Source organism: Musca vetustissima, unplaced genomic scaffold, assembly GCF_032173495.1.
Source record: "Musca vetustissima isolate MV318-11 ecotype Yass unplaced genomic scaffold, APGP_CSIRO_Mvet_v1 utg278, whole genome shotgun sequence".
Taxonomy (NCBI): Eukaryota; Metazoa; Arthropoda; class Insecta; order Diptera; family Muscidae; genus Musca; species Musca vetustissima.
This window is the reverse complement of record NW_026872825.1, coordinates 105,993-128,578: the sequence shown is the minus strand read 5'-3', so window position 1 is coordinate 128,578 and position 22,586 is coordinate 105,993. Positions and strand designations below refer to the sequence as shown.

General features: G+C 32.3%; 1 protein-coding gene across 1 annotated transcript in view; it reads right to left on the bottom strand.

Annotated features, from left to right (window-relative positions):
- Positions 1-6,092: 6,092 nt before the first annotated feature.
- The window catches only part of LOC133338839 (long-chain fatty acid transport protein 4), an 89,514-nt gene continuing 73,020 nt past the window's right edge, over positions 6,093-22,586 (bottom strand). Inside the window, exons 4-6 of the mRNA XM_061546949.1 lie at positions 9,793-10,416; positions 9,513-9,714; positions 6,093-7,034 (exon numbers count right to left, since the gene is read on the bottom strand). Of these exons, the coding sequence (XP_061402933.1) occupies positions 6,093-7,034; positions 9,513-9,714; positions 9,793-10,416 (1,768 nt within the window). The remainder of the gene's footprint in view (positions 7,035-9,512; positions 9,715-9,792; positions 10,417-22,586) is intronic.

Below are 22,586 nucleotides of genomic sequence, written 5' to 3'. Positions count from 1 at the left end.
GACAGCATCGGAATTGATTCTTTTATCTTTGTCATCCAAGTCAGGTTTGGTAAAGCGTTTGACTTCATTTATGGTAATGTTGTCATATATGGGTCCATATTCCGCTTTATGCTTTATAATTAAGTTTTCGTATAGAAATTCTTCAGTGAATTCTGTGTCAAATGGGATTTGCACCACAGCTTTTGTGCAAAAATTATAATTTTCCTATGAAAAAAAATTTGTGGAACGAGAAATAATAGAAATAATAAGAATGAGTGTAAAAACAGAGAGGAAAATGAAATTGACAACTTGTCGGTTGGTGAGCGATGCCAGTTGTTTCAGGGGTTTCAAAGTCTATACTATGGTTTATACAAGACAATTTGTCTATACATACAACCATGGCACAATGGCTGAAATCGAGTTATTAGATGCCAAAAAAGTACATTCCGATTAGTTAGCTTCACTAAATTTGGGGATTAGAATTCTAATGGGGAATAAATCGATTTTAGAAGAAATGGGTGGACCATGCCTCTGATAACTTATCTTCACAAAAATGATTATACGGACCATAAACGGCATTTACATTAGAATTTTTTGCAGGGTTGACTTACTTTATGAGGATTTATTTAACAAATAGGCAATGGAATTGACAATTGAAACCCACTGGGTTAACGAAATCCGGTTAAATGTAAACGTACTAATAGCAACTTACAACTTTTTCTTTTTGTGGCTTTTTATGTCAAATCCATATAGAAAACCAGTGAACGGAGCAGTATAGTCGGACGAGGCCGACCATACGATACCCTACACAACTTCCATGAAAATCTAACTTTTGTGGTTCTATATTCTGAGATTTGGCAATATTTCGCGATCTTTGCACACTTTTGACTGGCTAGAGGTCAGCAAATGTTACTAATAATCAGTACACTTACTTGTCCAGATTCCCTTCGCCGTGGGTTGTGTTGTGATGTTCGGCTTTCGACTCGAAAAGTACAAATAATTAAATTTTCGGTCCACTTCATCCGCAAAGTTATTATCTGATCATCACCTAACATTTTAGGCGTTGTCCTTGACCATAACTGGAACCTCATGGAACATTTCATTTGACCCGCTAAATATTGACCGATCTTTATCAAAACAGGCGTGCTTATTCTTTGACCCGATCCCCTTCTCCATGCAGAAATTCGCGGTGTTTGGGCCATAATTGTGGCGTCTGGAGCGACCAGAAAATCAGACAAAAATTTAGTTTTTGGTCCATTTCATCCCCTAAATATTAACCGATCTTTTCCAAAAACAATAGGGGTCTTCATTGGCCAGAACCCATCCTACATGCAAAATTTCGTGAAGATTGGTGGACAGACGGACGGACGGACACACATGTCTAGATCAACTCAGCAAGTCGAGATATGACGATCGGTATACTTAAAGGTGGGTCTAGGACCAATATTTCGCGGCGTTACAAACTTTTGGGGCTGCACAAAGCTATAATACCCTGACAACATAGTTGTGTAGTGTATAATGAGTGAATGTATGTGGAATATTTTCAAAAATATAAAAATATTTTTAGTTTAAGTCGTTCGCATTTTGCAAAGTCTGTGGGGGAAAATTTGAATTTTGTGGGATGAATCAGCTTTGTGCAATTCGATTTTGCGCGTTTGAACACAATGACTTGTTGCATTTGTATTTATTTATTCTGACATAACAAGCCTCAAGGTTGGAGTGTATTATTGCTTTGTTGACAAAAGCTATGATTATGCGGATTTCTACTGAGAAAAAATGGGCAGGCAAAAAAGGATTGAATGCCATCATGGTACAATAATACAAAGTAGAACAACTTAAGGTGAATAAAAAAAAGCATCTCTGTACGTAGTGGTTTCTTCTGTCAATTATATGAAAATCATACGAAATAAGTGGTTATGATTATTTTACCCTTTTCACACAGACCTAAAAACGCAAAAAAATAATGGTTAAGATTTCTTCCCAAAATTGAGTAGAGAATACCATGAAATGCTTGTTGTCCCGCCATTGGGCGCCATTTGATTTTACTTAGACGAAAGGGATTGCTTGCACTTTTCGGCGGTATACACTTGCCAGAAAAAGTATTCGTATACATTTAACATTAAATTTCAACCTAAAAGAATATACTGCCTTTTGAATCTTATGCGTTTTAAAAATATGTCAAATGAACAGAACGACTTGTTGCATTTGTTTTCATTTATTCTGACATTATTGCCCATAAGGTAGAGGTGTATTTTCTCCTTTCTGACAAAAGCTACCCTACCTTGTATAATTGTACCATGAGTGTTATATAGGTTCAGTTGCTGAGCTCTTTCCTTCAACTTGTACTTTAAAATATTTAAAAAAACATACTGATCCATTTGTTTGCGTTTTCATAATGGAAGTAAAATTGCGTTTTACTCAGGTTCAATAACGAGTTTGATTTTTGACTGACAGAGTTGGCCAGATATATCTTGACACATTGCACCTAGGTTCGTTGTGCCAAAGTTCATTGGCTCGTTCGGCAAAGAACGCCTCAAAATTCGGGAAAAGGTGACAGGTGGGTGGTTTGCTTGAGTCAGCGATTGCTAAACCTGTAGATTGCGATCCTCGTCTTGCTAGTTCGTCTGCTTTTTCATTACCCATGATGTCACAGTGTCCAGGTACCCAGCACAGCCTATATCTGTTAGTAAGTGACTGATGTTACAGGATTTGATGACTGATTTGATGCCATGTCCACAAAGATAGTCACCGGTTCAACGATCTTTGCATTTAGACTTTTTACCAATTCAGCTGCCTTCCAAATCGCGAAGATTTCAGTTTGGAAAACACTACAGTGGCTATCAGTAGACGCCAGCCTTGTATCTTCTTCCATCTTGGATCCGTCTGTATAAAATCCAGACCGTCCAGAGGAGTATTACTATGGTTCCAATTCAATTAATACAAAACAAATTTCTTCTTTCGTTCGTTATATAATACATTTAACCGGATTTCGTTAACCCAGTGGGTTTCAATTGTCAATTCCTATGCATATATGTCAAATAAATCCTCATAAAGTAGGTTAACCCGGTTAAAAGTTCTAATGTATATGCCGTTTAATGCTCCTTTACACACTTTTGCGTTGTAAAATTGACGAGGGTTTCCCCCTTAAATAATGCGTACCAAAACTTTTTCTTGTAGCAAATGATTTTTAAAAAATTTCTTTTGAAAAAATTTGTGAAAACACAGAGCGTGGAAACTATTTCAAAAATAAAATAAACTATCCCATAAATCAGGTGACGTAGGGGATGATAGATGCCAAGCAACGGCTATTATTAGCTTTAACATTGCAAAGTCCATGCTTATCTTGGTCCCATTTCTCCTCAAGTATAAAAGTAGCTAACCCTGGTGAAATCTTACTTTTATCACCTGTAAAAACTATAAAAAAACGTATTCTTAAAAGAAAGAACAAGAAAAGCGGGAGAGCGGGTAAATCGAGATGTACAGGATTCAGAATGAAGTCCAGAAATTTTACCAACGAGTAAAACACCAAACCGAAGGCTTTAGTGAAGGCACATTCTCCTGTAGATGATGAAGAAGGAAACCTGATGACAGATACAGACAACGTGTTGAGAATCTGGAAGGAACATTTTGAAAATCTTCTGGTGTCAAATAATGGCGGTGAAGAAGATATCCTAGAACCAAAAAGAGATTACGCTATAGAGAGTATACCACCTAGCCAATATGAGGTCAGAATAGCAATAAATCGGCTGAAGAATAATAAAACAGCAGGTGCCGATGGATTACCAGCAGAACTGTTCAAGGCCCGTGGTCACCATCAGTAACATGCACCATCTGATAAGTACAATTTGGCTAGTGTAATGCATGCCCACTGATTGGAAACTCAGCATTCTGCATAAAAAGAGAATCAAGACGATATGTGTCAACTGTAGAGGAATAAGTGTGCATCCCATCGCATATAAGGTTCGTGTTATGGTCAATGGCATTATTAGACCATACCCCATACCAATGTGGCTTCAGACCTGGCAAATCCACAATATACCAGATTTTCAAACTGCAACAAATCCTGGAAAAACTCATCGACACATTCCACCTATTCGTCGACCATAGAGCCGCATTCGACAGCCCAACCTGCTCAGTGGTATTTAAAGCCTGCAAAAATAATACGGCTATGCAGGATAACTTTAACTGGCACAAGTTCACCAGTTAAAGTCGGAAAGGTAAGGTTCAGGTAAGGTGACAGTTTGTCGTGTGATATTTTTAACATCCAGCTGGAAAAGGTCATACGAGATGCAAAGGTGAACAGAAATGTCACTCTGTACACCAAACAACACAAGTTACTCGCCTACGCCGACATAATGATCGAACATTGCGAGTGGTAACAGCCACCTATGTACGAATTTTGGAGTCTGCCAGTAAATTTTGAGAAGACCTAGCTAATGGTATCAACATGCAAGACGTGCAGTAGACTCGGATCAACTGTGGAACTTGAAAACTACAGCTTCGTGGTAAACAGAACTGATAACCTCAGCTTTAAAATACGAAGAAGAATAGTGGCCAACAGATGCTACTATGGTCTGAGTTAGCAACTCAAAAGCAAGGCCACCTCTGGTCAGACCAAACTCACACTCTACAAGACGCTGATATGGGTAGTATCAGCTGTTGTATGGATCTGAACCAAGGGTACTTTCGAAAGCAGATGAGGCAGCTCTTGGAGTATTTTAGAGAAAAATTCCCTGGAAGATCTATGGGCCGATCTGCGTCGACGGTGAATATCGTCACCGAATGAACAACGAATTCGATAGAAAGATCAAGTAGAAGACAACATCTCGGAATACGGTCTTTCAAATTGGATGAGCTGCGCACAAGACCGACGCCCTTGGAACTGCTAACCTCAGCTTTGAAATACGGAGAAGAATAGTGGCCAACAGATGCTACTATGGTCTGAGTAAGCAACTCAAAAGCAAGGCCACCTCTGGCCAGACCAAACTCACACTCTACAAGACGACGGTGAATATCGTCGCCGAATGAACAACGAATTCGATTGGAAATAGTTTTTAAGCTCGGCTTATGGTACAACCATTCTGTCACAAGCCTGTTAAGTAAATTAAGTTTGCCACAAATCGATGGTATTAAATTTGCAACCAAACATTTGCGTTCGTTGCTTTTATAAGCACGTCAAAATCGATAAAATGTAGGAACTACAGTAAGCGAAGACATTTCGCAAATACGTAACTCAGGAGTCGCTTATAGGTTGGGCGCCATTTCTGTTGCCAAAAAATAAATATTTCGCTTTTACTAAGACATAATGGATGGTTTTCAGTTTTCGGCGATAATAACTGAATAATTTTTAAAGCAATAAACAATTAGTCAAAAAAGCTTATGTTAGTTGCTGGTTTCCATACATTAAAACACATTTTTCGTATTATATTAAAGTAAAACTTTATTTGATTTTATCTTTTTAGATCAGCAGATTTCTACAATGATGTCCCATATTTTACGAATATGTTTATAAAAAAGAATGTATTATGTAAAGTTTTATTTTCTTCTTTTCTTAATGAATTCTTATATATTTTTTTAGCCGAAACTGTACATATTTTAGTTTAGAATAAAGAAATAGGCAATAATTTGAAATACTGCAAACTTAGCACAAAAAAAGATAAACAAATTTTAGCACTTTTTTCACAAAATCACAATCGAAATCAAGGAGTAAACAATTAAAAACAAAAAAATAAAAACAAACCAAAAATTATTTAAAAAAATATACACTTTTGTTTTGTTAACCATAGTGGACGTTAACAAAATAAATGCTTAGCTTAATTGTTACGCAAATAACTAATAATAATAATTAGTTTACATTGTAAATAAAAAAAAAATAAAAAAATCTTTACAACTAAATATCTAATAGTCTCTTCCCCTTAAATCATTAACACATATAAATATTTGACAGTATTTAAACTCCATTTCCATTCTAAAGTAACAAAAGGAAATTAAGCGGCAACGCGTTAAACAACGCGTTACGCATTATTCAACGTCTTAACAAATTCGTCTAACAATTAAATAACAACAAAACAAAATATAATTTTTGTTTTAGAATAGTTTTCTGTTTCTGTTCTCTAGAATCTCATTTCGTTGTTACAGATCTTGTCATAGATTTCTTTGGTAAGGGGTTCGTATTTGCCTTTCGACGTCTGATAGTACATGGCATCACTGATGACATTGGGATCGTAACCTTCCTTTTGTAAATCAACTTTACGCAATTTAAAGGTTCCCGTCAAATCGACTTTGGTAAGGAAACGCAAGAACAGTGGGCGGGCATAGGTGGGCAAGACTTTAGCCAAATTTTCGGTGAATTTATCCAAATCAACTTGACGATCCGGATCATAGATGGCAGCCATGCCCGCACGTCCCTCCGTATTGGGTATGGTTACACCATACACGACAGTATCCTTGTAACCAGCCACATTACTGACTTGAGCCTCAACTTCACTGGTCGACACATTTTCACCCTTCCAACGGAATGTATCACCCGTGCGATCCTTAAAGTACAGATAACCCTTTTCATCGGCAACCAAAACATCTCCCGAAATGAAAGCCATATCTCCCTTCTTGAAGACATCACGTACAATTTTCTTAGCCGACGCCTTTTCATCGACATAACCCAAAAATTCTCTTGACGGGTTGCCTTTAATGATTTTACCAATAAATACACCCGGCTCATTGGGTTTACACAATTGGCAAAGGCCATCAGGGCCGCGAATGGGTTCACCAGTATCGGGATCAGCACGAATAATTGAAATTGGATATACTTTGGGAAGGATACGTGATACAAAACCAATAGCACCCACGGTATTATCGTGATTCATAATATTAGCATTGCCTTCAGTGGCGCCGTAGAATTCACCAACTTGTTTAATACCGAAACGTTCAACAAATTGTGGCCAAATCTGAGGACGTAAACCGTTGCCAAAGACAAGGCGTACACGATGTTTGCGATCGTTCTCCGAGGGTGGGGTAGCCAAGATGTAACGTGCCATTTCACCGATGTAATGGGCAACCTGTGGATGGGAAAAGGAAATTATTAGTAAAGAAATGTTAAGCTCAAATAAATCTCAGAAAATTTTTCAGAATTTCAGACTATTTTCAAAACATTTTAGGTTCGTTCCCGTACTTTTTGATAGTAAAGCTAGTAAAAGAGCGAACTATCAAGAATTACTCTCACATACAAGATTTGCGCAAAAAGTAAAGGAACGGAAAATATTTAAAACATGAAGAAACGTCCTAATCAAAAATTTCATCAGTTAAGGACAAAAAAAAAAAAAAAAGAAAAAAAGACTACAGAAACCTAATGCACACAAAGAAACAAAAAGTTAAACGGCGTCCATTGTGTGTGTTTTTTTATATTGTGCATAATTTATAGGAAAACATTATCGAATATTTGGAAGTGGAGTTTCGATGTAATGGATATGCAACTCTGATTATTTTAAAATGATTACCGTTAGTAGCCCTCCTTGGAGCTGCCAGCCATTCATCTTCACTATCCTCCAAAAGAGAATAAAAAATCTGTTTGCCAATTTTTAAATTTCTTATTTGGTTTTATTTTCAAGCAAATGTGTGTGCGCGTGTCCCTTTTGTTGAAGCGCTAACTTTCATATGCTTTATTTCGGACTGTATATCTCTGGCAATCAAATGTCAAATTCACAATTTACTACACTTACTATTTCGTGCTAGGCCAAATTGGTCTTGCAGAAAATAGGAGAAGAGAACGCCATTTTGGTTTTAACTCTCTTAAATTTAACTTCAATTTTTGCTACTTTTCGGCGTAAGGGAATGCTTTTCTAGCAAAATTCCAAAACTAGTACAATATAGTACTATATTGCAGGTTTGGGAACACAGCTTTTATAAACCTCCTTGATCTGTAAAGAATTCCTACATGTGAATTTTCTTATTTTTAGCCTGTTTTTTCGAACGAATTTAAGTGAATTTTTAAAAAATATCAGGTTTTTATAAATAATTTAAATAAATCACGAGATTAGGATCGTCGTTAAACAACCTCGATCGCAAAAAAATTACAAATGTGAACCACCCTAATTTTAGTCAGCTGTTTGAATGAATGTCAGTAATTTTTTTTTCTAAATAAGAATACAGTTCGGAAAGTTCTTGACCTAGCACAGAAAGCGCGGTATAAACAGGAAAAAATTAAGTGTTTTGGAAACTTCCATCTCTTTTATGAACACATGTTAAATTTTGTTTCGATCTGGCAACACCTTCATATAGAAACATTTGTTCAAAAAAGACTCGTCCGCAATTTTTTTTAATTAAAGAACGCATTTCTAATTTTTCCATTGTAAAAAATTGCGGATGCATCTTTTTTGAACACATGTTTCTATATGAAGGAGTTGCCAAATCGAAACAAAATTTAACATGTGTTCATAACAGAGGTGGAAGTTTCCAAAACACTTTTATACTTTAGGGAGAAGTCATTATTTCATTTTTGGAAAAACAGGGTTGTATTTGAAATTATCTCCATTTAGCGTATGATTTCAGTCAAATCAAGATAACTAGTGGAAAAAAAATTATAAATTTAACTCGATTTAGCAATTCAATCGATATAAGGCACGTTATCACTCACGATAAAGCTCTAGTCTAAACGTACTTTAACTGTACTTTAGGGAGAGGTTATTACTTTTCTGCAAAAGCAGGGTAGTCCATTTAGCGCAGCCGATGACTTGATTAACTGTCAAAGTGCATAATTTCTACTTGAATTCGATGTGCAATGTTGCCAACCATGTGAAATGTTATATGGAAAATTTTGACAGATGGTCGAGACAAAAACAAAGGCTTTTGTTTCTATACATCAACTTATTATTGCATCATGAGTAATTTCATAAAATTAGGCGTTCTTAGATCGAGTTTCCCATCAGACTGTTTTTTAACTTATTACACTTGTGTGGACCGGGAAATACGTAGTCTACTAACTTTGGCCATTCAAAAAAAATCTATCCAATGTTCTTCGGGCTAAAACTTGTATTTGTAATTGTGACTTAGAGCGCGTTTACACTACTAAATCAACTGGTTTTTAAATGTCAATTCCATAGCGTATACGTCACCTTGATCATGTTCACAAATCCAGAAGATTATACTTGACGTATACGCTATGTAATTGACATTTGAGATCGTGTCAATTACCGACTATTTATCTCCAACATGAGTCAACAAATCATAACTGAAATAATTCCAATATCTGATATTTTCATTCAATGCACCCCATTACCTACTTATCTATATCACCCTCTATTCTTTGTATAAAACATGATTCAACAATTCATAACTGACTTTGAAGTTCAAAATTCAAAAAATTTCCAATTAGTTACAAAACATTTGTCATTCCCTTCTTGAAAACTCTTATCTGTTAAATTTACAAACAAATGAAAAACTGACGTCAAAGTCCAAAGTCTGCATTTCCCAATTAGTTACTAGAAATTTGTCAACCCCTACTCTTATCTGTATTTTAACAAGAAACAAACAATACTTACGGTAGCATTAAATTTGACACAATCAGCAAAGTAACCAGAAGCCGAGAACTTCTTACGGATGGCAACAGTGGAACCAAACAATAGACCTTGACCCATACTCATAATACCGCCAGCGGTGTGATACAATGGCAATGGTGTATAGAATGTATCCTTTTGTTCGAAGCGCAGGGTAAAGTGAATACCAGCAGCAATGAAGAGATAACTGGAATTTTGCAATAATTACACAAAAAAATATTACAACATTTTATAATAAAATAAACACTTTGCCAATCATACTTACCGTGAATGTGAAATAACGGCAGCCTTGGGCAACCCGGTTGTACCCGATGTATAAATATATAACAATTTATCATGATGTGATGGACGTTCAGCGGAGGCGGGTAATTTATCCTTGCAGGCGGTTTCCAATAATTCCTTTAAATCCTTAGCATTACCACTTACAGCAGTACGTGGCTCCTCATTATATTGATAGAGGGCAACATTTGAGGGTAAATCTTTAAGAATGAATTCAATAGCCTCAGTGAAACTCTCACTATAGATGAGAGCAGAACATTTTGCCACTGTAATGCTGTGCAATAGTGATGGACCACGGAGATTTGTATTTATCAGAGGGGTAATAACACCAATTTTCGATAGACCCAACCAGGTACCAACAAATTCAGCACGATTTTCCATTAACAAAGCAACAACATCACCCTTCTTATAGCCATGACTGTGGAAAACATTGGCAATCCGATTGGAATATTCATTTAATTGACGGAATGTCCACGATTGTGTTTCACTGACAATAACCAATTTATCGGGATTTTTCGATACATTCGCATGGAATATATCGGCAATTGTCATATTTTTCTTTTCATATTTCTTGATAAGATGCAGCAGCTTGAAGTAGGCATAGAGGGCACTGTAAAGAGAGGAGGAGGATATAATTTTTTGATTAGTTTATGTTTGTTTTTAATTTATGTAAAAAATTAGAGTTGGATATGTGGCCATGTAGCTTTATTGTAATAGGATCTAAAACAATGTTTATATTGACGTCGAATTATAATTAATAATTGTGGGCATTAATCTTCGCTCTACTTTTCGTAAAAAATAGATGTATGAACTATACGAATTTTCTTGTGATGAAAGTAGGCTATTCGTTTAATTTACCCAGTGAGCCCTGGATATAGTAACGTACCTAACATGAAACATATATGCCGCCGGAAACGTGTTATATCAGAGCGAATTAAAAGAGTGTTTAGATTTACTCGATCTCAAATGTCAAATTTAATCCACTGGATTTGTGAAAAGGATTAACGTATACGCTATGGAAGTGACGTTTGAATTCAAATGGATTTAGTAGTCTAAAGCGCTCTAAAGTACATTTACATATACGATTTTAAATCGACACGATTAACGAAATTCAGAAATACACTATAATTGTTTGCACATACCTTTAATCGTGATCAAAAAGAAAAATTACATGAATGGAAATGTTTTTGCCATGTTGTGATCGTTTGGAAAGTAAAAAAATCACATAAAAATTGTATAAATATTTTTTTCGTATGATAAATCATGGTAAATTCAGCCTGATTAAGAATATTATCCCTGATTCAGCTTTTAATCATGATAAAAAGTTATATGTAAACTCCCTCAAAAAATAAAATGCCCTATTCGTTTATTTAAGCTAGTGATCCCTATAATTTAAATACAATATAGCAGCGTACCAAACATGAAACATATCAGTTACCGGCCATAAGGCAATAGCAACGTCTTGTATTAAAGCGAATTAGTATGTAATAACGCGTTTAGGCTACTAAATCCGCTCGATTCTAAGTATCAATTCCATAGCGAATTGTATTTGACGTATACACTATGTTATTGACAGTTGCGTATACGTCAAATATAATCCAATGGATTTCTGAACATGATTAAGGTGACGTATACCCTATGGAATTGACATCTGAGATCGAGTGGATTTAGTAGTCTGTACGTGCTCTAAGTGCGCTGTAAGCTCGACCACTCATCAGCTGATTAATCTTATGATAATGCCCTTTTTACATCAAAGCTTATTTATCACATTTCGTATAGGTGGTCATAGAACAGCTGATCGTATTAAAAATGTCATTATTAATATTATAAGTTGATTGTTACAGAAAATAAAATAATTTTGTTTAAATAATAGTTGCGAATAGAAAAATAATAAATATTATTATAATGCTTCACTAAATATTAGCATAAAATTAACTTTTCTTTTCTTAAACTGATAAAAAATTGAAAAAAAAATTATTATTACGGCTTAAATAAAACACGTGTTGCAAAATAATGCGTTTAATTTCATATTTAAAATTATAATATCCCAAATTATAAAATGATCATGTTTACACCCCTCCTAAATCATCTGATCATATTATTTTTTGTTATAATTATCACTTAATAACGCCACCAAGTTCATTGTGTCGATAAATAGAATGATTGACTTTTGAGCACTTCAAATGTTTTTTTGTTGTTATTATATCCGTTTACTAGCACGCAACTTAAAAAAATATATTGCTCGTAAATATGACAGATAAATAATTGGATATTTATGCATCTACACGTAAACGTTTAAGTACAAAGCCCCACCAAGCTTGACTCTCTCCTGCTGCTGCTGCTGAAGATGATGTGTCATAGTACATCTAAATTCAATTACAGAGAATGCAACAAGACACCTTAAACCGTATTCTGTTTTCACCCCCCGACCCCAACAGAAGATTTGTACTGATCATGCAAATAACATACGATATGTTGTAAGTATCTCAGATGTTGTGTCATTGCTCGCCAACAGTGGCAGACAAAAATTAGGATATAAATGTTTGTTTCAGATAACGTCAGACAACTTTTGACATATTAAATTCTATATATATTGAGTTAATTAACGAGTGTTTACATTATGCCTTCTTAATCTACTCGATTTCTAAATTGATGTACTGCATCCCAGCTGCTGAGACTGGTATTAAAATGATTTAAAGCCAGTCAGCTGATATTTGTTTACATTTACAGACACATTTCTAATTCAACATAGCTGGCTAGTAAATAAATAAATGCTTGTTTCAGATAATACCAGACAAATTTTGACATTTTAAATTCTATATATGTCAAATTAATTTAGGGTAGTTTACATTATGCCTTCTTAATCTTTTCGATTTCTGAATTGATACCAGCTGTTGAGACTAGTATTAAAATAATATAAAGCCAGTCAGCTGATATTTGTTTACGTTTACAGACATATTTCTAATTCAACATAGCTGGCTAGTAAATGAATAAATGCTTGTTTCAGATAATGTCAAACAACTTTTGACATATTATATTCTACATATGTCAAATTAACTTAGGCGTATTTACATTATGTCTTCTTAATCTACTCGATTTCTGAATTGATGTACTATGTCCCAGCTGTTGAGACTGGTATTAAAATGATTTAAAGCCAGCCAGCTGATATTTGTTTACGTTTACATAATGCTTGTTTCAGATAATGGCAGACAACTTTTGACATATTATATTCTACATATGTCAAATTAATTTAGGCGTGTTTACATTGTCTTCTTAATCTACTCGATTTCTGAATTGATGAGACTGGTATTAAAATTACATAAAGCATGTCAGCTGATATTTGTTTACGTTTACATACACATTTCTAATTCAACATTGCTGGCTAGTATATTCATAGTTTAGAAAGATTTACTCTCCATATGATAAAAATGCATATAAAAATGTGTTGTTTTAAAATAATATAATATTCGTTATATTTTTTAACATTTTTAAATATTTTCAGCAGCTGGCACTTTGACACAAATAAAGAGTATCCATTTGAACACGTTTAGGATAGGTGATGCTTTTTTATTACTAAAACAGGGTTGTATTTGAAATTATGTCGATTACGCACAGGATTTCGAATAAATGCATTTGAGGGGATTTAATTTTTAACCCTTTGAGCCCCGAATTTTTTCGTAGTCTTAGAATAAATTTCTGTTCACAGATTTAATATAACTATCATAATAGGATATGCACAAAATTTGACATCGCTACATCCTTGCATTCGGGAGGTACAGTACATTCTTTCGGAAAATTATAGTCCAATATCAAGAAAATCAAATGCAAAATCTACAGAAAAATCATTTTATATCATTCTCTATATTGATTTTTACAAGAATAAAAAATAATTCTGAGGGCAGAATTCGTACATTTTGAATACGAAGTGATTTAAATAATTTGAACTGTATACACAAATTAGTACTGTACACAAATGTACCCTCTTCTCTATATTGAAAAGCATATTACTTTACCAATTTTTTTTTTTTGATTTTTGTTTTGATATGTTTCGTCTATAATCAGATCTTGACATATGAAATCCAAATAATATATATCTACAAACTGCATATTAAATATAAGCTCTAAAACATTTTGTTGCCTGTGGGCAACATTGGGCCACAAAGGGTTAATGGTAAATCGAGGTAAATATATATATATATATATATATATATACACATTTATACAATTAAATCGAGATAATTTACATCACTATATAAGCTATAGTTTAAACTGGACTTTATAAATAGCAATAATATTTTATTTATGTAATTTTTTTATTTGGTAAATTTTTGTGTTATGTATCAACTGACTGTCATTTGTGATGATCTCAAAGCGGTGTAAATAACTTAAATTTATATTATGTAAAAGGTCTATGTAAATGCGCCATAATTCCTAAGATAACCTAGCAGCAAAAACATTTGTTTTTGTGTCAACCATCTGTCAGAATTTTCTAGTAATAAATCAGCTGATCATTGTTTACCAACACCAAATACAATTTTTTATAGATTTCATAAATCCATTTTTCCCATAAAATGAGTCACATAATCTGCTAATTTATTACAGGATATCCATTTCAAAAAGAATATCATATTTTTGTTTGGAAATATCAACTATAAAAACGTTGCTTCAATTTTGTCTGCCACTGTTAAAGTGTGCTAGTAGAAGCTTCATCTCCTCCATCACCCCAAACTAAAGCAATGAATGGAAATCAACAAAAACCGAACGACATTATTCAACCTGTCTAGCTATTCAAAATTTAATTGTGCAACAAAAGCACAATTTATTGGATTATTATGGAAGAGAAGAAGAAGAAAAAAATTGGAGAGAAGAAGAATAACAAGCCGTCTACAACGGAACCAATAGTAGTCCCCTTATTGAAATTAAATATTATCGTAGTGGGAGAAAATATGAGATTACTTGTGGGAGAAAAAGAAGAAGAAAACAAAATATTCAACCATTACTTTGCTGTAATACAATTTTTTGTAACAACAACATCAATATCTTGAGAGCAGTCACCGACCGACAAAACATTCAATTAGTGGGTCAAGTAGGCAAAAAAAAATTAAAAAAGGAAGACAACTTAAAACGTAACCACCAATAAAACACACGAACCGAAAAGATCAGCTGATGCGCATAAATTGTTTTATAAGATAATACAAACGTTGAAGAATACTATTATTTGTGGTTGAATATATTAAATTACCGGCTGCAATCAATAGATATGTGGATGACGAAAAAATCAATCGAAGAAAATCTATGTGGTTTTGAATATGAAGAAATTTAACGTTAACTTTTCACCAGATAGGTTTTATATTTCAATAGTTTATTGGTATGAACGTCGCTTTAATAGGAAATGAACTTTGAATTTAAAACTAAAGTATAACAGTATTTATTAATAATACAGAAACGCATTTAGTCTCTAGTTATCTGTGAACAAAGTTCAAAATGTGGAGCGGCCATAAACCATACTTCAGAATACATTTGGAGTTGTTAAGAGTTAAACGCTTATTTCATGTTTAAATTAGTTAAGATTTTTTGTTGTTTTTGACCAGACTGATAAATTAATAACAAGCAATATTATGCCATGTGAATCATGCTCGCACTAAACATACATCCATATTTGATCAGCTGTTTTCTGATTAAAGTACATTAAGAGCGCGTTTTCTAAATGTACTTTAATCGTTATCTAAATCCAATTGGTCTCAAATGTCAATTTCACATCATGAAAATCCTATTCGAAAACCAGTGTACCTTCTTTGACGTATACATTAATGGTTTTGTAAAACTTTTTCACGTTTTAAAATACATTTACATATACGATTTTAAATCGATTCGATTAACGAAATATGTTTACAATATACAAAAGCCTATATGCTGGCGTTCTAGTATTTTCTAATTATGCAATAATTACGATCTGGTTTGGTTCTATAGTGAAATAGGTATAGTACATTGTAATTAAAAAAATATTGATTTAAAAATTGCTACAAAAATTATGAAACCAGTGAAATGTGTATGTATACGAAAACTAAAAATAGGTGGCTGTCAAATTCATATCATTTTAATACAAGATTTGCATCTCGATTTCAATGCTTAGAATTTCAGTAATAGCAAAATAATCTTTAAGTGAATTAAAACACATAACTATATACGATGAATTCTGGATTCTTAAATGGCATGAAGACAAATTTGACGAAATCCAGTACAATGTAAACGTACTATTATATTCTAATAAAAAATGGCTTTTTTTATTTATATTTCATTTATATATATATATATATATATATACAAAGAAATTACAAATTATTAATGATAAAAATAGTGCAAATTAGTAGATTCTTGCAGTATGGGCAGAGACCATATGATTGTGAGTAGATGTAAACAAAAATCAGCTGACAGCCATCTAAAATGATATCTAATTAGACCATATTCAAAATTTGATTTGAATATGAATAAAGAACAAATAATGATTTGGCATAAACCACACTTAAAGTTATAGTGTGTTTATATTCGAGTTAACATTTTTTGTCAAGATTTAAACGACATTTACATTAGAACTTTTTACCGGGTCAACGCACTTCATAACCAACGCACAGTGGGTTAACGAAATTCGGTACAACGCAAACGTACTATTAGTTGCATAATCCATTCAAATTTAATTTTATAGTACGTTTACATTACATTAATCAGGATTAAATGTTATATGTCCGCTTTTAGTAAATAAAACACAACAGGTTTAGGTTAGGTTAAGGTACATTTACATATACGATTTTAAATCGACTCGATTAACGAAATCCAGAAATACACCCTAATTGTTTACACATACCCTTAATCATGTTCTAAATGCCAATCGGCTGATGTTTGTTAGTATACATACAAAATTATTAATTTGCGCCAAAAATATTTGTTTGCAATTTGTAAAAGAATAGAAGAATTACCACAATGGGAATGTTTTTGCAATACTGTGATCGTTTGGAAAGTAAAAAAAAACACATAAAAACACAAAAATTCTATAATTAATTTTTATTTTCCTTTGATCTGTCATTTTTGTATTTGTCAGCCGATAAATTTAAAAACAAACGGCATGTAAAAACAGTTGCAAATTTTGGTACATTGTGAGAGAGTTGTATTTTTTCGTACAAAACCCGCGTTGCATCTCAGTAGTATCATGATTTCGATCATGATTTAAAATAAATCCTGTTGCACGATGATTTAAATTTGTGTGGTAAATCATGGTAAATTTAGCCTGATTAAGAAAATAAACCCTGATTCAGCCTTTAATCATGATCAAAAGTTATATGTAAATCCGCTTTTACATCAGACATGTTGAAATAAAATGTGTCATTGGAAAGTCCAATTCGAATCAATTCATGAAATATAAATTTCAATAAACCCTGGATTTTGATTTTTGATTTGACAGATAATTTAAAGAAAAAAATAATATATAATCTTGAGAAAAATTAGCGTTTACTTCATCGAAGCAAAGGCCTTACGTTTTGGCCTTATTGATAGTTTTTTTTTTGTGACACGAACAATTATGTTAACTTTATATTGAAAACATAAAACTTTGTTTAATCTATTCATGTTTGTTTATTGAGATTATAATACAATAAGGTAGGATAACATGAGGTGAATAACAAAAATGCAACTATGTAGGTAGTAGCTTATTCTGTCAAATATAAAATAAATATACACAGCAGATTCTTGTTTTTATTTGGTATTTTTTCAATCCATAACTCTTATCCATAACATAGTAATTTCTTGCAGATACTATGCCCTCTGAATCGACTTAATATAAATAAAATATATAAAGTTTATTTGTCAGCTGTTACTTGTTTACGTATACACCCTGGTCTTATAATTTTTGTGGGATTTTTTTTTTTTTAAATTTTGATCGGAAATGCTCTTCATAAGGTGAAAAATGTATACCACCATTTTTTATTTTAAATTATCGTAATATTCATATGGCATAATTATTAAACGTCGTCTCATTTGCTAAATCGATGATGGCAACCCCAGCAACTCTGTATTTGATTTTGTCATTTTCCAATAAAATTTGTATTTGAACCCGTAACCATTTACGTACGATGAATGGCATATCATAAAATATTGAAATAATATAATAATTTATTTAAAGCGGATTTACAGGACCGAAAATATGATGCTAATGAGATGCAACGCGGTTTTTGTACGAAAGACCACACTGTACCAAAATTTGCAACTATTTTCATATGTTGTTTGTTTTTAAATTTAACCGTTGCCAAATACAAAAATGAAAAATAAAAAAAAATAAAAATTATTTATAGATTTTTTCCTTTTTTTACTTTCCAAACGATCACAGCATCTTTTATTTCATTTTCAAATTGCAAACAAATATTTTTGACGCAAAATAATCGTTTTGTATGTATACTAAGAAACATCAGCTGATCGGCATTTAGATCATGATTAAAGGTATGTGTAAACAATTAGTGTGTATTTCGGGATTTCGTGAATCAAGTCGATTAAAAATCGTATATGTTTAAATCGATGTATTTTTACTTATAGAACATGTCTGTATAAAAATCTCAATTTTTTGAAAAAGTGGACTTTTTGCCTTTTCACGTTAAAAAAGCGATATATGATTCTGGATATGTAAATTGAGTCCTCACTGAATGACTCAAATCCAGAATCATATAATTAATTTTCCTTTTTTCGATCTTTTCGAAATTATCAAAGTGTGAAAAATTGTTTTATTTTGCCATCAGCAATGAAGATACAGCAAGAAAAACATTTTGAACATGCGAGTGCACGAGACTACTTTCCTTATTATACCATGTAATATTCATTATAAATTATAAAAAATAAACATATTTTAATTTTTTTATAATGGACTACATATTTATTGTGCCAAAGCAGTATTGTTTTTGTCAGGTTTCGAGCAAATTGATTTTATAAATTGAGTTGGATATAAATTAATTTTCGATTTGATCTTTTGGACATTATCAAGATAAAATCTATGGTGTAAACGCGCCTTTACTTTCATTTCTACAGTCAAATTGATTTTAATAAAAATTTTTAATTTTTGACAATGAGGTTTTAATTTGAACTGTCAAAGCTATTTTCACATTTTTCTTTTTCCCGTGTTTATTATTAAAAAAAGTACGGGAACAAATCAAATACATATAATAAATTTATATTCCATTAATGGTTCAAGGTCATACGGATTTGTGTGTGAGTGTGTAAATAACAAATTTATCAACCAGTAAAGTGAATTTATGAGATTTATTTATTATTTACATATAACTATTCCGTCATTGCGATAAACAAAACATGGTAGGGATCTATAGGCAAAAAAAAAAAAACATACCATACACTTAACCTATAACATAAACTTGTATCATTTATTCATATATTACAAAGCGTCAATTTATCAAATGATAAGCAAATCTATAGCATTTTTGTGATATAAGTTACATAGAAAGGTTCTAGAATTATTTTTATTATGATTATTAACCATTTCATAAATTTGATTTAATCACATTGGCATTTAACGACTAATATCACACACACTAAAAACAAACGAAACTGAAATTTAAATTGAAAGCATGTTTTCGAACGACTTCGCCATGGGCATATTAATGAGGTTTTTGTGTGACTCTCTATGCTTCCGAGTTGACCGAGCGACCGAATGACTGAGTGTATTATTGTCTTACTTTGACATGCCTTGGTGCGTGTAGAAGAGAAAAGAAGTAGCAGAATAATGATGGGTCCGATTGTCTGCCAGTGACTTGGTTAATGACTGTGGCTATGCGCGCCAAAGAGCCCAAACACAACACACACAAATTTTCAAAGTCAAGGTAAATCAAATCATCGTCACTTATGTTTTTCGTTAAAAAAAAAAACTAGGAAGTAAAGTCGGTAACTTATATGGGGTTATGGATCGTGTTCACGCACCCAAACATCACGTAATAGTTTCAATTAATAAATGCCTAATGTAGTATGTATGGAAGTGTACGCAAATCTAGTGCATACGTTTGTCATCGGCGTCGTCGACAAGTCAATGATCCCATGTTTTGATTTTGTGCAAAAAAAAAAACCTAGAGGTTTTTTTTATTTTTATATACAATAAAACAATTTTGTATGCAAGTGTGCGTATTTTTTTCGGAATTATTATCATTGCTAAATGAAAAAAAAAACAAAATAATGCAACAAAAAATGTATTTCATTGGCATAAAAGGCTAATAACACTGCCCTACAAAGTTTGGGTTTGGCAAGGTCTATTAATAAGATCACCCAGAAAGCCAAAAATACAGCTGTTTTTTCTAGTTTAACAACAAAAACAATGGAAATAAATTCAGATTAATGGACTTTGACAGCAAACTTGAGAATCAGCTGATATACAGCTGATCTTCTTGGATGATATTAATAAGCCTTGTAGATTTGTGTTTGAAATGCATGCAATCAACTGCTCGGTATTGTGGAATGTGATATTACTATTTGAAAAAATCTTTGTATACTTGTTTTGAAATTGACTTTATGTGAAACATAAATGAAATTCTTTGTTTATAATTCATTGAATTCAATTAATTGAGTCATATATTCATATATAACATTTATATCCGACTACACATTTCAGGGTCAAGTGTAAAATTACGTATTCAAATCTCATACGTAGATAACTCTAAGTAGCCACTACTGACCTACAGAAAGAACAATGTTCTAAACACAATCGAACAAACAACAACAACAGAAACTGATACCACGTTTACGTTGCCAATTGTTGATCGGTTGGTCGGTCTCACGTCAAGGTTTAATGAATTATATATTCATTTCAGAGATGACATTACTTAAAAGGGAAATTTGATACTTTTTAGTGAATAAATAAAACGAAAAAACATACAATAGTAGTGAAATTATTATAGAAAGAGGAAGCAAATAGAAAAGAATACTTGCAGAAATTTAAAATGAATTGCTCGTTTTTGTGCAATTGTTGATTTAGTACATTTATTATGAAATGTCCAACACTTAAGGAGCGTTTAGACTATGTATTCTAAATTGATTCGTTTTGTAAATCGAATACCAAATCCTAGCTGTTTAGACCAGTATTAAAATGATAGTTGAAAAGTTGATTTGTCAGCCGTTACTTGTTTACGCATACATACACATTTTGCCATGGTATAATTATAAAAGGTAACAGCAAAACCCAGCTGATTTGATTCTAACGTAGTAATAGTACGTTTACATTTAACCGGATTTCGTTAACCCAGTGGGTTTCAATTGTCAATTCCTTTGCATATATGTCAAATAAATCCTCATGAAGTGGGTTAACCCGGTAAAAAGTTCTAATGTATATGCCGTTTAATCGTGTCAATATGATTTTTAATAAATATTTTAATAATTTTGATAGGAATTGCTATTGATAAAAATGTATAAGAACATATGTGATTTTAAATTATAGTAATATTTTTAGAAGACCTGTAGGCACATTCTGTAACTTTTGACAACATTCGATATTGTTTAATTTTCTTTTGTTATTGTAAAAACAACAAAACAAATGAAATTGTTGTAAAATAAACAATGTCGAATATTGTTAAACAGTTACAGAATAGACCTACTGATTATTTAGTTTTGCGTCAAAGCAGGGTTGTATTTTAAATTATGACGCTTTAGTATAGGACAAGGTATATTTAATAAGGTAGCCGCATCGGCACAACTGTTGGTGCAAATAAATGTCAAAAATTTTGCTGTAATGTTGAACCAAAAAATTAAAAAAACAAAATTATAAATGAAAATCTCCGAATTTGGAAGAGCTTGTTTGGAAATACTTGTATTAACATTTTATACAAGAATTTGTGTAAAAAAATCTTGCCAATCTGTTTGTTTTGGCAAAATATTTTTTACATATCAAAATAAAACAACCGATGTTTTTTATAGAAATTCACCGATGCGGCTACCTTGTATATCTACCTTGTATAGGATTTCAAGCAACTCGAGATATTGAGTGGATTTAATTTTTATTATTGAGCTCGAAATAGTAATTAAATCGAATATAATAACGATATATTTAAGGTAGCCTATAGTAACTTATAAATGTTTTTAAAAATAAAACAATATATATATTCGAAAATTATTTTTTTTAATATGAATTTTGCAAAATTGGTAAGAAAAAATTTATGATTTGCAAAATTTACAGAATTACAGTCTTTTGCAGGAACATTTCAATTGTTATAATTTCTAATATGTCATACACTTAAGCCTAAAATAAGAAACATAAAACAGTCATTGCCTATGCATGTTCTTAATATTTTTCACTACTTTCCATTTCTTTACTCTCACAAGAATGAATAAAATGTGTGTGTCGTTTGTTAAAGCACGAATATTGAGGTTTCCTATATCGAGGGAATTATTTTCTCCCTAACAATTCCTAGATTTAATATTACGTAGAGTTTACAAACGATTTTTTATAATAAACTAATATTTTATAATATAAAAAAAGTAGGCAGAAATGGATTGAATATTAACGAAATTGAAAAATTATATTATACTACAGTATTAAAATAAATGAATTCATTTATGATTTTTAATTTTTTGACAATTAATGCATGAACTCAATTGTTTTCGACTGTCCTATCGCGTGTAAACTCAGGGTTACGTGCGAGGACAAAATTGCAAAAAGCAAAAAAGAAGAAGAGAACACATGTTCGTTTTGACTTTCTCAAATTTAACACTACAAGGAAACGATAACACAAACGCTCGAAGTTGATG